General features: G+C 38.4%; 1 protein-coding gene across 2 annotated transcripts; it reads left to right on the forward strand.

The window, feature by feature from the left end:
* Positions 1-3882: 3882 nt before the first annotated feature.
* MRAP2 (melanocortin 2 receptor accessory protein 2) lies at positions 3883-17031 on the forward strand. Of its 2 annotated transcripts, XM_039334438.1 has the most exons (4): positions 3883-4061; positions 14652-14788; positions 14900-14999; positions 16242-17031. In XM_039334438.1, the coding sequence occupies exons 2-4, from the start codon at positions 14659-14661 to the stop codon at positions 16606-16608; spliced, it is 597 nt and encodes a 198-aa protein (XP_039190372.1). In that variant the 5' UTR covers positions 3883-4061; positions 14652-14658; the 3' UTR covers positions 16609-17031. The 2 variants fall into 2 exon arrangements, with proteins under 2 accessions (XP_039190372.1, XP_039190373.1); XM_039334439.1 differs by lacking the exon at positions 3883-4061 and having other exon boundaries at positions 14199-14788.
* The last annotated feature ends 288 nt before the right edge of the window (positions 17032-17319 follow it).

Consider the following 17319-nt stretch of genomic DNA (forward strand, 5'->3'; position numbering starts at 1 on the left):
TTTCAGTCTTCTTGTATTGACTTTAGGAGATTAAGAATTACTTGACATCTCATATTCTGGGAGGATTGCTTTCTGAATATAGGTACTCTTCAAACACAGTCTTCCAGAGAAAAAATGAAGGTCTTATTTTAAAATACCCAAAGGATGCTCGCTCTGGAAATTTTGATCAGGAAACTCTATTACTGTTTATTTGTTAGATTTATAGCCTCCTTTCTTCTAGGACAGGGGTTCTCAACCTTGGCAACTTTAAGACTTGTGGACTTCAACTCCCAGAATTCCTCAGCCAGCAAAGCTGGCTGAGGAATTCTGGGAGTTGAAGTCCACAAGTCTTAAAGTTGCCAAGGTTGAGAATCCCTGTTCTAGGAGCTTAAGTCAATGTGTACAATATCTCCTCTTCTATTTTTTCACAACCACCACTCAGCAAAGGATTGAAATTGGACATAAGTCTACAATACCTTGGTTCTAATTTTACATCTTGACATTAGCCTTTTGTCTGAAATATATTTAAGATTGTTTTGCATTGAAAAAATGTGTTAGCAGTATCAATAAAATGTAAATTTTAATGCTATATTTAAAAAACCGGAAATAACTAGTAATAAAACGTAGGAACAATAAGATTAGCAAATGTATACTGTACCCTTACCACAATGAATCTATGGCTGCATTTCTCAAAGGGAATCAGTTTTACTGGATTCCATATCAAGGTTCTCCCTTCCCTTTGAGATCTCCCTCCAAATTGTTCCCCTCCTCTCTGAAGGGAGAAACCTGGGATATGTTTCAAGTTGCTTTAGCTTCCTTGACTGAAAACAGGAAGAAAATTCAAGGTTTTTTCAGATCATACTAAAATATTTGGTCTCTCTTTTCTATTGTCAGAGAAAATCTATTCATATGAAAAGGCTCTTACAAGTTTGAACAAATTACAAAATAAAGAATTGAAGTGGTTTGTTTGGCTTCATATAAATGATATCCAAGTCCAATTGTGTTTTCTAACCATTGCGGCGGTTCAATGTGAGGTTAACCCCCGCTGTAATGTCATAGATCAAGGTTTCCCAAAGTTTGAGGTGAACCTCCCTTAGGGAGGTGGAAACAGAATCCAGAGGAAGTGTGAAGAACCTTTTAGTTGCATGGTTATAATAAATTAAGCTTTCCCAAAGTTTCAGTGTATTGTTTTCATTGTTCATTTGTATTCATTTTGGGAGTTTGGAATTTTAGAGGCGGTGTGGCCATTAAGATTACACTAAAGCAGACCTGGGAATTTTATGGCCCTTGGCCCATATCCCGCCCTTTGGATATCCCTTTCTGGCCTGCATGAGATCAATTGGAAGTTAGAGGATAAAATGTAAATAAGCATGCCACATGGGGCAGGAGAAGAAGCCGACTGTGTTCTTTAGCAGCTGGTGAGAGAAAATAATTTCTGTGCCTGCATCAGAAGAACAGTAGCTGGGTTAAGATGAGGTCATGCCCCTCTCCTCCCTCAGAACGTGGGCGCCAGTAGCAGAATTAAGTTCAGCCTATTGGTTCGGCCCTGCATGACAGTCCCAGTTTCTCAGGTGTCCCCTTGGGAAAATTAATTGCCTACCTCTGCACTAAAGGGTGGTGTGATGGCAGAAAGTTTAGGAACTTCTGTCCTACACTAGCAATGAGGGTAACAAAATGGTCCCCACAATATATGTGTCTCACCCTTATCACTGATAGAAAATGGTAATAGTTAAATACATTAATACTCTTTGACTTGAGAGAAGCAAAGACATGTTTTAAGAAACTTAACAGCTTGCTCCAGATGGAAAAATATTACAGTCAAAACAGGATGTCCACACAAAAATGCAATAGAAAATTAAGAAAAAAAAGTTGCTGTGTATTTTCAAGCTAGGAAACATTGAGCGCAAAGAAGATTAGCAATATCTTTAAAAAATGTAGCCCTGTTAATTTAAAAGGGAGTTCTGCTTATCTAAAAGGAGAGCTTACTTTTGAGATAACTGCAATTGGATACAGATGTTTGGAATACAAAGAGTGGGACATCCAGGGATGGTTATAGAATTTTATTCATTCACAGTAATATTTATATTAAAGTAAATGCAAAGAAAAGTCTGCGTTATTAAGACAGTTTAAAATAGCAACGCTGTGGGCACCAATGAATAGGATATTTTTGACTGTAATATTATAAACACTTTAAAGAAATTTAGAGAAGGTATTTAATTAAGATACACTTTTTATGCAACTTAACTGGAGTTTAACTGCCATATAGTATTGTGAGAATACCCAAAAGCTGTAAAAGGGCATTAGATAAACTCATGTTCATGACTGTGGTTGCCTGAAATAAATAATAACAAAATAACCTTTTACATTCAGGAACACTCTGTCTTGGGGTACCTGATGCTGAGAAGTAGGAACAAGATGGGAATAATAGCTTTGTGTTTGTGCCTTGTTGATAGGCTTCCCAAATAGCTGGAATCTTACATTTTTTTCGCCAGCATCAGCTTATATTATCATTGTATCATTCCCAATATAAATCTTCTTTTTCCTTTGAAGAGTATAAGCACAAACTTGCTCTGGAATCTCCTGTTGTCATAGTAACATAGACAAGGGAAGCAAACCACTAGAAAATTACCTGCTTCCAGAATTGAAAAGGATGCAGACACAACTACTTCTTTAATGGAATAGAAAAATCAATGTGAGATCATTACTTAGAAAAAAAGAGGGTACAGCTCCTCAGTGCTATGCAGCACAGAGGGAGCATATTAGTACATACATTTTTTGATTCATATAATCTTCAGGATTGCATTTTCTTTTTCCTCCATCCTAAATAGTTGAAAAAGTATTTTAAAGTAATGTCTTGCAACTGCAGAAGGATATGGAAAGCTGCAAAATTCCATGAGACAGATTCAAAAGACTAGAAAATTGAATCTGGATGAGATCTGGGTGTCTCATTATATACTAACCATGTTAGCTACAGCAACAGTGCATTATACTATTACTTAATGTTTCTGTAACTCTCCCCTTATTTATTCAGCTTATATGCTGAACATATATTGAGGGAAGTGTGGTTGGAATAAGTTGAGTGTGGTTTTAAAATTGGAGGAAGAAAGATCAATAACCTGTACTATATTGATGACACTACTGATAGCTGAAAATGCCAATTACCTGTAAGCTTTAGTAATGAAAATCAAGAAGCATTTCAAAAACAAATATAAAGAAGCCCAAAATAATGACAATAAGTATGACGACTACCCTTTGAACCGAGGATGTGGTTACTGAAGTGACAGATAGCTTCTGCCTGTTAGGATTGGCAGTCAAGAAATATGTCCTAGACTGGCCCTTGTTTGGATAGCAATGAAGGCCTTGGAAAACACACAGATGCTGTGATGTCTCTATAACTTACACAGATTAAAATTTGTGTGGACAATGTTTATTTCTGTGACACCACAGTAGCATGAAAAAGCATGATATCGAGTATGAGGCTTTCTTTCTGGTGTTGGAAAAGACTCCAGAAACTGACAAGAAAACAAAGGGATCACAGGATAAAGCAATCCGGAATTCTCCCTTGAGGCAAAAATGACAAGGCTCAAAGTATTCTCTTATATGAGAAGACAAGGCTGCTTTGAGAAGTTCCTAACACCGGGAAAGGTGGAAGGAAAAAGGAAAGGACGACTAGCAGCAAGGTGGATGGACTCTATCCACCATTTCATTATCTTAATTGCCAGGACTAAGGCTGATTGCCGGACCTTTTGTCATTCTTTTGGTTACAACTTTTACAGAGTCTTCTGTTGCTCTGGGTTGCAATATCCGGACCTCCGCCAGAGGGCAGCTGAGAAATGCCGCGGGAAACTCCAGCCGGCTCAGAGGCGCCGCCGTTGCTGCGCGGAGGGAGACGCCAAGGCTGCAGCGCCTCCCTTCAGCAGTCGGTCGTTCGAGGGAGCCGGTTGCTTCTCGGCGGCGCGGCGCGGCGCGGCGCGGCGCGTCTTATGAATGAAAGCCGTTTGGCGAGGAGGCGGCGGACGGTAGAGAAGATCGCGGGTGCGCGCCTGGCAAGTGGAGGGAAAAGCGGGAAACGTGGAAGGAGGGTAAGTGCAACCTTCGCGTAAAGGAGCAGAGGAGGCGCAGCTCCGGAGCCTGTTTGTCTTCGCGCAAAATGCAAGGGAGGAACTGTGGTTGCAGTAGTCATTTGGTGGGAGACGTGAGAAGGAGGCGAGGTGCTCTTCTCAGCGAACTTGGGATCTCTGAAGCGTCGCCGGATGCGATTTTTTTTGAAGGGGCGGCAGCATGATTTGGACACTCCCTCGTCTGATCGCTGGCTGATTGCCAAATAAACACCTTTATTGGGGGAGGGGGGGGGACAAGCCCGGCGGCGCTGTTTTTAAAAGGCTCCCGAAAGGTTGCACAGATGTCGCCCTGGGTCGGAGGAGGCTTTGATCCGGCAGCGTATTGATTTGTTAGGGGGAGGTTATGTGTGGACAGTATGCGGGGTGGCTTTATGCAAATTATTCCGGCACTGTATTAAATTAATACTGAGTTGGGAATTCTGAGGTGTAAACGAGGAAGGAAGAAATATCTCCCCACCTTACTTGAGGTTGCTCTTACCCGCTCCGGCGGTGTTACGGAAGGGGTGACGTCTCAGTGCCACTTGGTTTATAAGCTGAAGTTGCTGCCGATCTCTAGCTGAGCTATGGCAGGCGTTTCTTTAGAATATTTTCCCGTTCTTCCGATTTTTCAAACAGATTCTCATAGATGCATACCAAAAAAAAAAAAAGTATTAAAACATGGCATACAGCTTTAAAAAGTACATAATGCCCAAGATTAAACAACCAGATAAAATAGGAATAATAGCAAAAAGGCGAACCTAGGGAAGTGTTAGAGATAAAAAGCAACAGGCCGTAGTTTTAAATGACCCAGGCAAACCAAACGGTCTTAAGCTGTGCACCAGGCGTCTTTTCTGGGAACTGCCACATCTTGTCCTCCCTTTTGAGCAAAGTGGACTTAGACAAGAACTCTGAAGATCCTAACAGGTAGGCTGGTATATGGAGAACAAAACAGCCTTTTGATGATTTGAAGCTGTTGAGGGGATTGAATTGTGCAACATTCAGGAACAGGTTGGTAGACAGGGCTCTTGTTTTAAACTGGGAAGAGATTTTCTCTAGTCACAGTAATACAGCAGGTACTGATTGTGGCAGCTAACATATCCAGTTTTCTAAGGCCTCCAATCTTCCATTCCATATTCCATTTCTTGAACTACATGAAAGAAATTAATTCCTAAAAGTTGGAAATATTAGATGCATAAAGGAAGAGGAAAATAACTGAGATTTGGCAAAAGATACGCTGTTGTGGTAATTACTGTAATGAATTTTGTGTTTCACAGCTCTTTGTCCATCCTTTGCAGCTTTCTTTTTGGATAGCATTTTCCCTGTTTCCTTTCAGGTATTGCCCTAAGCCAAGATTGAACAATCCCAAGAGTTTTGCTTCATGCACTTTGCTAAAGCATAAATCATAATGGCCAGACAAACAGTATTACGGCATGATGTGGGAACTCGGCAAGAGTTCAAAAAGCCACATCTCTTTTAAAGAAAAATGGTTTTCTTTAATTTTCAGAAAATTCAACAAGGTCCAGTTATCGTGAAACAATTTTCTTGGCATAATACTATTTGTATTTAGTCCCTTCAAAAGAAGATAGAATGGATCAAGTGAAAACATTGAAGATATCTTGAAAACTATACAACAACATGGTTGCATGCTGTGCAATCACTTTTATTGAGATGGGCAGCTGTATAAATGTGACTAATAAATAGTTTTCCTCCTCTTGTTTATCTGAACTCAGATAGCCAGAGTACAAAATCTGGGATGCAGTGAAATTTCAGTAAATAGTAAAATCCATCCAGAAGCTGTAACACATTAAGGGAATCACAAACCTTATTGTTTTCAAAGGCTCTGCATGGTGTCAAATTATGTTGGTTCCTTGGAGAAAAAATTAGAAAGCCACAAAAAAAGATAATACTAGGAGCAAACCACAAAATGTCAAAGAAAAGAACTGGAGAGAAGGAGAAAATAGAAGGCCTGAAAAATGCCTACCAGATGTGTCTAGACTACAAATTGGATGATCCTAAGGAGTAACACATCATATCTGGAAATCACACAATCTGAGGAAGGCTGAACAGGATAGTGTTCAATCTGCAAAATGCAGTTTGCAGTTCAGGTAGCGTTTTGAACAGCTTTATTCAATTATTTGTTGTTAGGCTCTAAACAAATTTCTAATTGCCTCAAGCACTGCTGAAAATTATGTCCTGTTCTTTTCAGCCTCTTAAATTTGGACAAAATTAAGGAACAATGCTTTTAAAACCTGAGTTTTCTTTTTTCGTCTCCTGGCTAATTCCCTATAATGAATTTATTCTGCAGTGTTTGTTCCTAGCCTATTTTATTGCTATGCTTTAGGTTTAGAAAGCTTCTTCCTCAAATCCTAATTGACTCGTCTTTCCAGAATATTTTTCTTCTACAGTGGCCTTTCAAATAACACAGAGATCTTCATGTCAATTTATTTCTCATGTAACTAAAATTTACAGTTCAATGTTCTTTCTTTCCTCCTGCTCTGTATTTGTGATGCCATTCTCAACAATGTAATACGGTATGATTTTCTAGTTTAATTCCTTCTTGGACAGGTGCCTAATTCAGCCATATTTTGGGGGAATGTGTGAATTATAAATAATTAACTAGAGTAGAATAGTTGAAATGAGTTTGAGAGGCCCCTTCCTGTCTCCCAGAAGGAGCTAAACCTGAGTTTTTTTTATGTCAGCCAAATCTTACATTAGCAACCACAGGAGAGCAAAATATTTTTTTGTAGAATAAAGTGAAAACCTGAAATCAATCTGATTGGATGCTGACCTTTGATAAAGAGCATTTCTTGTTTTTTGCTTTATTCTGACATTGTGGCAGCAGTGTAGCAGTAGGAATTGGGTGTGTAGAACTGGGGGGGAAAAAAACAATGCTAGATATATACCATAGGCAAGGCAAGGAACAGCTCAACTAAGATCCCCAAGAAACATCTCTTTACCTACAGCCATCTCAATTTAAGTGGATGGCAAAGTTTCCAGATGTTGGGGATAATAGCATGACTTCAACCCAAATTCTTTAATGGTCTGAACTCTGATAGATTTTCTAATCTCACTTCTTTTGCCAAACAATTCATTTAAGAGTTGTTCCGAGCTGAGGAAGCACAAGTGGTACCATGTGAACACCATGTAGAATAAGCACTCGGAGAACATAGACAGAAGTGCATAAGACAAAGCTGGAATTAATTTTACTTGGGAGATATTTCTGGTTCTTGTTGTTATCCTATAGAAAAGTCAACAACTCAGTTCCCATAGTGTTTGAAGCTGATTGTGCACTTAGAGTGTATGTGAAAAGGAGCAAAAAGAGGATACCATAAGAGTTTTTAACATGGTTTTAAATTAGTTTAGCTGGATATAAAGGGAAAGATTAAAATCTTTGGTCAGATCTAAACAAAATATCCCATCATCCTTACAGAATGGATTAGAGAAGCTTTCTTCTCACTTAGGAGATTTCTATTATCTACTCTAGAGCTAATACTTTTTATTTTTGAAGGTTTGCTGCTTTGGATCTTGCACTATGGATACAGAACAATACTAAATACAAAAAATGGAAAGTGTTTTTGGAAAGGGCAGCAGAGAACGATAGATAAAAATACAGCACTGCTGGGTAAAAAATTAGGAAATAAAATCAGAAAGACTGGGTGAGGCAAAGCTACAGAGAACTTTGAAGGCAAGCTTAGTATTTACTGCAGTGTAGACAACAATGACATGATGCTAATTAATTTCATTTAATTGTTTTTAAACATTTATACCCCAACTGTCCTTCCATACAGGTTTCCAAGGCAACACATACTGAGCCTTTCTCCTCACTGTAGGTTTATCAAAAGAATAATTGCAGGTCAGAATGTTCCAAGCGGGGGCGAGCATAAATCAGACATTAATGTCCATGTTTTCAGCAAGAACTCAACAAATGTATTTCTAATCAGATGGGATGTAATAGCTTTATATTCTCTGGCAGAACCAACTGTGGGTGAAAAACACTGAGGGAGGAAGCAATGATTCTTGAATTGGTGCAGCAAGGGTCAGCGTGAGGTCAAGAACCAACTTTCTGCATTGCTTCATGCCTCTATTGTTGGCTGAAACAAATTGTAACCGTTCTAATCACTTTTTTAAATATTAAGAACCTGAGATTATTACATAGTTCTGTCAGTGAAACTTTCTATAGCAAATCAAATATGTTTGTGGCCAACAATCTCAGTATGCAGGCAAAGCAGTCTTCCTTGAGCGGTTGCCCTGCAGATTTTCCAAACTGGATTTTTTTTTTTGAGAGAGAGTTGAAGTCTAATAGATCTAGACTAAATCCAATTGTGGAAGGCTGCCCTGTAACTTCACTGGGTAGGTGCTGAATCTGCAAATCTGTGGAGAAGAAACTTCTTCTATGCTTCAGCAGCCTTTCTGTCACCCAGGAAAGAAACTGAACCTATCATAAATCCTTAAATGTCATAGAAAGAAGCTGATACTCACACATTTCAAAAATAACAGGCAGCAGCCTTTGCCAAGTGGGAATTGCAAAGCAATTCCGATCTCAGCGAAGCAATCTTAAAGGGAAATCAAGACTAGCACCTTGGAGAGCTCCATGTGGAGCTTGGTTTGCTAAATCATAAAAAAAATATTTAAAATCATGGGCAGATTAAAGAAGCAGTTGCAAACAAGTACCCCCCCCCCAAATTAGAATATTAAAACTGAGAAGAAAATATAGTTCAAGGGAAAAAAGTCAGAGTTTTAAAATGTGGTAAATTTAAAACAAATACCACAAGATCAATGCATTTTACGATAGAGGAAAGAAAACATGTGGTCCAAATCTGCATTTTAATAAACATATTCATCTAGGGTCTGTTAGTTGCAGCTGTCTACTTTTTAAAATTTGAATATGAGATAAAATTCTTTGCTCTCCCATGCCACTCCTTAATTAATGAAGCAATTGCCTTCTTTCCATAAGCTATTGTACTTTATTTCGGCAGCTGCAAGTTAACAGTGAGTATTATACATTAATTTAAGAATATATCATTTAGAATGTCTGCGATTTTTGTTCTGGAGAAACCTGTCTAGACATCTATTCTGAACTTGGTTTCTCTATAGACACCTCAAATTGTTTCATAATATTGCATTCCTAGGAACTAGATACCTGATGTGTAAATTCAGAGAGGACAGAATAAAGCAGGTGGGAGCACTAAATAACTATGTGATTGGAAGGTTGGACCAGTAATGTCAGAAATAGAATTATCTTTACTGAAGGACCTATTTAGGATTCCATTTTTCTTAAATATGTCAGGCTTGTCTAATGCAAATATTATTCAACAAGTCTCATGTTTTTAAGAAAAAAATATTTGCAATAGACAAATGGATATTATAAAAATTTTAACTGTTTATTCATATAATGGCATATATTTGATTTTTTGGGTTGTACATTGTCATTTTTTTGCCATAGCACTTTTATGTGTATTTTTTCTTCTCTTTGATTGTGTTTCTGTTTTTGTTTTTTTATTTGTTGTTCATTAAGAAGCAAAACAAATAAATGAGATCTTTCTTTCCGTCTTGGTCTGTTGGAGCATTTAATTGCCAGCAGTTTTCACTTTCCCTTCTTTTCTTCAACCAGCTGCATATGCACTGAAGCCACCAAATGACTTTATTGAGTCTGTGTCCCTAATGGTTGGTTTGACTCCCATCTCCCCCCCCCCTCTTTTGCACCTCCTTCCCGAAATAGTTGGGTTTCTTTTTTTTTGTTTGGAGATTTGAAAGATACATTTTCATTAAGTGTTTTTTATACACCGGGCTGCATCATTGCTAAGCTACCACAAATGTTTTATTATGATCTGTGTTATCTGGACTTTCTTTTTTTATACTTTGATCACTGAAACTTAAATTCAGCAGAAATGCTTTCATAATTGTATGATTTATTGCAAAGGAAGAAGTGCTTTCAAAAAGGAAGGCTTCTGTAATTGTATTTTGTATAGCTATTTTAGGAAGAATTTTTTATTCTATCCTCTCTTATGTTATTATTGCAATGTCTACATTCAGATAAAGCAATGATCTCTCTTTTCACCTTGCTTACTTGTGTGTGTGTGTATTTGTGTGTGTATATATTTTCCATATATATATATATAATGTTGATATAATAGCATATGGAGAAGTTGTTTTTGGTCATCCTCCTCCTCTGCCTCCTCCTCCTCCTCCTCATCATCATCATCATCATCAGGCAATGTATATGCCTAATTTGATTTCTTCCTTTTAATAAACTTTATAAAATTTAAATAAAAAAAAATCAAAGTAGAAACAGGAAACTTTGCACTGCCATGCTGTGAAGAAATGAAATTTCAAATATTTGAGCCAGTGAGTTGATCTTTCAAAGTAATCAGATGTTTTTCAACATGCCAATATTTGGGAAAAACTTCATCCTGGTATTGTTATATTTGGCTTCCGGTTGGCTGAACTGAATGAGCAAGCCAGAGCCAGCCTTTAATATCACCAAATCAGTTCCTCACTCCTCCACAAGGCATACTTTATGAGCCACTTGCCCTGCTCTGTGGTCATTTAGCAAATCCGTTTAGAACAGTAGTTCTCAACCTTTTTAATGCCGCGACCCCCAACCGGTCGTAAGTCGAGGACTACTCAGCTAGTGCAGCACCATTTGCAGAATGGGACTTTTGGCGGGCTCAGCAGGGCAGAGACAGCCTGGACAATTCCTATTGGCTTTTGAAAGCCAATAGAATTAGACTCTATTCAAGAGAGTCTATTCTATTGGCTTTCAAAAGCCAATAGAATAAAAGGGAATAGCACAGCTAAGGAAAAGGGGGAAAAAATGGCGGACTGCATTGTTTGGCGACCCCCGTAAAATGGTCGTTCGACCCCAACTGGGGTCCCGACCCACAGATTGAGAACCACTGGTTTAGAAAGTAGAGGCAGAGACAGTGCACACTGTGGACACAGCAATTAGATCAGTGTTTCTCAACCTTGACAATTTTAAGGCATGTGGACTTCAACTCCCAGAATTCCACAGCCAGCAATGCTGGCTGTGGAATTCTGGGAGTTGAAGTCCACATGCCTTAAAATTGTCAAGGTTGAGAAACACTGAATTAGATGGATTAGAAAAAGCACCCACCATATTACACTCATTAATCTTATACTCCTTAGAAACTCTGAAGTAGACGTTAATTAGGTTGTTTTTACAAGCCACAGTTCTTCCTCAGTTTTAAGGCAGTTAACTACACACACACACACACCCTTTGTATTTTAAAAAGAAAAAAAACGTGATCTTTAAGGAATTATGATTGGAAATTTCAAAACAGAAAACAGCTCTGTGATTTAACTCTCATGAAGAGAGTTGTAGAAATGTGTATTTTCTTATTGAACATGTTCTGGTCTTAATACCTAGAAGTCTCATTCTAAGAATGCAGAAGAGGTCCTTGTGTATCAGAGCAAAAGTCAGCTCGGTATCCTATTTCCCATGGAGAAGAATGGGATAAACTTGCTTGTGGGAATTCCACAGCAGGGACATGACGATAGTATCTCCCATTTGACCCATAACAACTGATCAGGGACATCTACAGAAAGCTAAAATTTGCTCAGAATAATCAAATGCACACTATGATGACACATTTCAAGTTCTGCCCCTTACGTAGTTACATGCAATGTACAAGGCTTTACCTTCTCTCCTTTTTCACTCCACCACGGTCACTCATGCAACTGTCATTGACAGATATGATTTCTGATCCTGAAGGTTAAAAAACCAACAACAACCCACGACCTCTCTGGCTTGTTCTGGCAAATGCATCAGTTCTTAATTGCTTTTCCTTTGGCTACCATATGCTTCTAATTCTCTAAGGCAGTACGAAGAGAGAAAACACTACAGATTTCATACAGGTGTGCCAGGATTGGCAACCAATGACATTCTTGATGTTGCTGAATTACTCCCTCAACCTTGGCCATGCTTCTTGGGATGCCGACAATGATTAACGAAAAACAGAGAGGGAGAAAAAGAAGGGACAGTTATCTAGCACTCTAGATCAGAGGTCCCCAATCTTTTGGGCACCGGGGACCGGTTCCATGGAGAGAGGTATTTTTGCGAACCGGAGGGGGCGTGGTTTTGCGTGCTGCCTGCATCCTGTAGATGGGGATTCACTTGTTTGCACGGACCGGTTTCTGGCATGCCGCTGATCAGTGCTGGTCCACGGACCGGGGTTTGAGGACCCTTGCTCTAGATGACTGTCCATTCTTGTATAGGACTAGCCTATATAATAGGTTACAGTACTTGAATGGAAAATAGAAGAAAATAGTAGAAAAATAGGGTGTTTCATCATCAAAGTGCTTTTCCCTTAGCCTAGTGTTTCTTAACCTTGACAATTTTAAGGCATGTGGACTTCAACTCCCAGAATTCCACAGCCAGCATTTCTGGCTGTGGAATTCTGAGAGTTGAAGTCCACATGCCTTAAAATTGTTAAGGTTGAGAAACACTGCTTAGCCTATCTTCTATTGATGGCTCTAAATATATGTATTTCTTTTACATATATTTAATTCCCTTTAAATATTTAGGCATTTGTGAATTTCTGAGACTTAAAAAAAAAACCTTTGACATGCTTTGTTAACTTGAATTATATTTGGGAGGTGGATAATTGTGGCTTCATATCACCTGAGAGGGAATCTTATTTCCCTTTTGAATTAACATTCTAGCTCTGCTACCATCCCATCTGAAGTACTGCAGTGTAGTTTAAGCTCAGCTATCAGTTTTTGTAGTGGTAGCTGTGGCTAATAAAGAGGTTACTACTTGCTGTCTGAACAATTTATTAGCTGTCCTGCAGCCTCTCCTTGTGGATGAGATATTGCCATGATAGTTAATTATTTGGTTTTGAGTAATGCTGTTTTTCATCTGCCTGATTATTATTCTTTGGCAAGAATCCATAGATTCTTCACGAGGGCAAATTTCTGACTTATTCCTACCACCTTCTCCTTCCTTATCACACTGTATTGTTCATATGCTAACTCACCAGGATTTTGTTTTGTATCCGCGGAAACACACACACACACACACACACACACACACACACACACACACATATATATGAGGCCTAGGATAAATATGGAGTGCCATCAAATGTAGCAGAAAAAGAAATGGACAGGTTGAGTTAATAGACATAAGCAAATCCTCTTCGGTGACTCTTATTTAAATGGATGGGCATTGCTGAAGGAGCAGTGTCAAGCCACATGAAGGCACACCTTTCTCTATTTATTTTGATAAATCATTGTGTAGCATATCTTCCAAAATAGTTGTGCCACAGCGACACAGAGATATTTAGCAGGAAGGCTGGCAAATTGTCATTTAGATTTTCTTCATCGGATGGTATGAGGGGCCCTGTATCAGGGCAGCATATCATTAGTTGACGTTCTTTGGGGGCATACACTTCCAATATAGGCAATGAAAGAAGCTGTGTCAGAAGCATTGAGGGAGATGGGTGGTTCAAAAATGTGAAAAAAATCAATAAAATAAGATGATTCTTACTTTGCTTGGGTTTAATTGTATTCTGCAAAAATGCATTTTGTTAGAATATTAGGACTCCCTCTGACCCAATCTGCTCTTCATATATTTTTCTCAGATGTAGTTGAGTTGATAGATAGCATTGAAGTAGACAACTAGTAATTATTCCCAAATGGCAAGTTGCTATAAGATGCTAAAACGAGGTTGGGAAAAGACGACAAGATCATCTAATATATGGAGAAATGGAATAAGGAATCAATGAAAGGAAATGGTTGAGATACAAAAAGAGGTGATGCTGTATTAAAGAAGAAAGATGCCTATAGAGAAGAAAATAATTCTAGATTTTTCTCCAACACTTCTCTTGAACGGGTTCCACTTGAACCTGTCTCCGATGAAAACTGTGAAATAGATAATGAGAATGCACAAATATTCTGTGACAATCTTATAAAATCTGCCCTGTTCTGCTTCTCCTCTTCCTTCCACCTATGTTTTTTTCTCCCTCCCCTAATTGCTTATCAAATTTCAGAAGCTCAACTTTGCAACTAGAATATTCGATGATCTTCTAGTATAGCAGGCTGGCTGTGGAATTCTGGGAGTTGAAGTCCACATGCCTTAAAATTGTCAAGGTTGAGAAACACTGTTCTAGTAGAAAAAAAAACCCAATTATCTAACTTTGCATAGTCCATCATTCAGCTGTAAGTAAAAAAAAAACAGCAAAAGAGAAAAGGAGAGAACTTCTGTCAGGTTATCAGGATTAATTTGTGAATGGTCTCTTTTCTGATTTGGTCTAGTTTGAAAGGCTGATGTAAATTCTTCACAACTCAGAATGAAAATGGCATTTAATTTTATATGTTGAGCACTGATCTGCATCTCACTTTGGACATAAAATTGGCCTTGGGAATCACCTATTCTGTGGCTAAGACTTTGCCGATTTTAGCTATGTTAGCAATAAACTGGAAAGAGGTAGGTAAACCCTAATCTTTGCAATAAGATAGAATGACTATCAGTCACTGCGAGTAGTAGATAGAGCAGATTGACACTGAGATTGCGTTATTCTGCAAAAGCTTATGTCATTTATGTATTGACAGGCTGGAGATGATGGAACCTCACTATATTTTCAACAAAACGTCCCAACATGCCTTATTATCTCATTCTGATTATACGTGGGAATATGAATATTATGAATATGGCCCAGTCTCCTTTAAAGATCTCAAAGCTCACAAATGTAAGTCTTAGCTGGATGTTTGCTATTTTTAAATCCTTTTTTGCTCTTTCTCAATTATAGTTTTTAAGATATACATTTTGAAATCAGTTTTTTTCCCTCCCTCCATTATAGATTCCATTGTGATTGGATTTTGGGTTGGCCTTGCTGTGTTTGTCATTTTTATGTTCTTTGTGCTGACCTTGCTGACCAAGACAGGAGTACCACATCAAGAGTAAGTCCTGCTGAGTTCCCCCAAATATACTGCTAGTGCCAGAAACGCTACGTGTTCACAATTAAATCTAAATATTTCATAACAAATGTATGCACTTTGTTCTACATGAGAATGTAAGAGTTGCCCTTGGTTATTAGGATTTATTGAAACACATTACTGATGTTGGCAGAGCTGAGCAAGAAAGACACTTTTCACTCAGAACGCTAAGAATTGCAAATTGATAATATTTGAGAAATATCAATAATATTCTAGAAATATTATTGATAATATTCGAGAAATATTATCGATTTTCAGTGCCCAGGTAGTCCTTACTTACCAATTGTAATTGGGATTGGGAACTGTGTAACTAAGCAGCACAATTGTAAGGCATATCATGTGACCATGCCATTCTACAATGGTAGTTCCAGCAATCTCAGTTGCCATCATTAGGCAAATACTGAACAGTTGCAACGTTCCACAGACTTGATCTCCATCTATGATTTCTTGCTGGCTTTCCCACTGACTTTTGTCAGAAGCCATCAGGAAATGGTGATCATGCAGGGGCCCTGCAACAGCCAAAACTACAAGGACCCATTATAAGTACTTCTCATTCAGCATCATCAGAACTTTGAACCGTCACTGAATAAGTATATGTCAAGTGGGAACTACTGTTAAAGTAGGGCATCTTTAAGTTTATCCTCAACCATGGAAGTTCACTGACATTTTGGGCCAATCCCTCCATCTTAGCAGACCTCCTACCTCATAGGATTGTTAGTGGAAAAATGAAGGGAACGTGTTAGAGCGTGCACAGTCTTATTGTGCGAGATAACCCAGGAGTAAACACAGTAAACAGTGGTCTATATTAAATGGTGGTTTATCTTACACTATCTACAATATCATACACCAGGAACAATATACATACATGTGCTAATACAGCAGGATCCAACAAACTGCAGTTACAGCAGGAAGCGGAAGAGAAGAACACATCAGTGGAGCCTTCCCTTTATACAAAGGCTTATACAAAGAGACAGACCCTGCTGACTCATTCCCATCATAACATCTTAAATCTTACATTACACAAGCTGGCTAGCTGCTAAATCAATACCTTGATAGAATGTGATATGGCCACCATGAGTTCCTGGAAGAATGGCAGTGAATAATTCCAATTAATTAACAAACATTAATACATCTGTTTTGGCATATCCTATTTCACACCATGCACATAAATGACATTATACTAAATTTCTTATCTTTGTTTCATAGGCGTATAAGCTCTTCTGAGAAAAGACTCTGCACAAACAACTTTGTAGCTGACTTTGAACAGCCACTGGATTCTGAGCAAATTTTTTCTCAACAACTGTTTCTCCATTGCTACATCAATGAACTGGAGGACATGGATAGAACCAAGCAGTGTCATAAGGTGCCAGTTAAGGACAGTAGCATCCACTTCCAAGAAGTAATTGAGAGTGCTGGACGACTGGAAGAGGAGGTGAACTGTCATATAAAATTCAACATTCCTAACTTTGTGAATTATGATTCTCTGGGTGAAGATGACTTGTTAATTTCTGAGCCATCTATCATTTTGGAGAACAAACCAGTGAGTCAAGTCTCTTGCCAGATTCTTGACTAAAGAAACTTGAGCAAAATGTTTAAGCTTGCAAGCTGGTAGCATCACTCTCTTTGGATGTCTATGAAAAGAGAATACTTTTTTTCTTGCATTCCCATCTCATCCTATTTTTATGGGTTTCAGGACTTTGGCTATTGAAACATGCTTTAGTGCATGACGTGGGTTTGGTTTGGAATGCATTTCCTGTGGGTTCTTAAGGTCCCATGTTTTTGCATTTATACATTTTTTTCTTTAGAAAACCAGTTTGAAGTTGCAATGAGATTCTATTAAGCTCTACACAAACAAAAGTGTTCTATCAACTTGTCTGGAGTCTTTAAATTCTACATTCTCTTAGAACATATGTGCTGAATTTAAACAGAGTAGAAAAATCTAATGTTGAAGAAATTGGGTGCAGTCATATTTGGAAATAAATCACACCATTACTGATTTAAGGCCTGGTTAAGTGCTTGCATTCACTCTTCTGCACTGATGGGGCGTTGTCTTACCTGAACGCCTTTTCTCAACATGATGATGGAGAATCCACAAATGGGTTGTCTTAATCTTCCTGCTCCAATAAGACTAAGTCTGAAGTGTAAGTACGCCTCTACTGTGCAAGAGCACCCCAGTTTGAGACTAAGGCGATACACAGATGTTAGTCCGACTCCTGTGCTTTCCTATCACTGGAATCAAGGCCAAATTGATCTTAGACGGGAGGGAGTGGATTCTCCATCATCA

Source organism: Crotalus tigris, unplaced genomic scaffold (genome assembly GCF_016545835.1).
Source record: "Crotalus tigris isolate CLP2741 ecotype Arizona unplaced genomic scaffold, ASM1654583v1 scf7180000017631.5181431, whole genome shotgun sequence".
NCBI lineage: Eukaryota > Metazoa > Chordata > Lepidosauria > Squamata > Viperidae > Crotalus > Crotalus tigris.

Bases quoted from the DNA above. Each gene is read 5' to 3' on its own strand.
- MRAP2 (XM_039334438.1), top strand. From the start codon at position 14,659: ATGATGGAACCTCACTATATTTTCAACAAAACGTCCCAACATGCCTTA. The intron at 14,789-14,899 runs GTAAGTCTTAGC...CCTCCATTATAG, and splicing joins AGATCTCAAAGCTCACAAAT to ATTCCATTGTGATTGGATTT. The intron at 15,000-16,241 runs GTAAGTCCTGCT...TTTGTTTCATAG, and splicing joins ACAGGAGTACCACATCAAGA to GCGTATAAGCTCTTCTGAGA.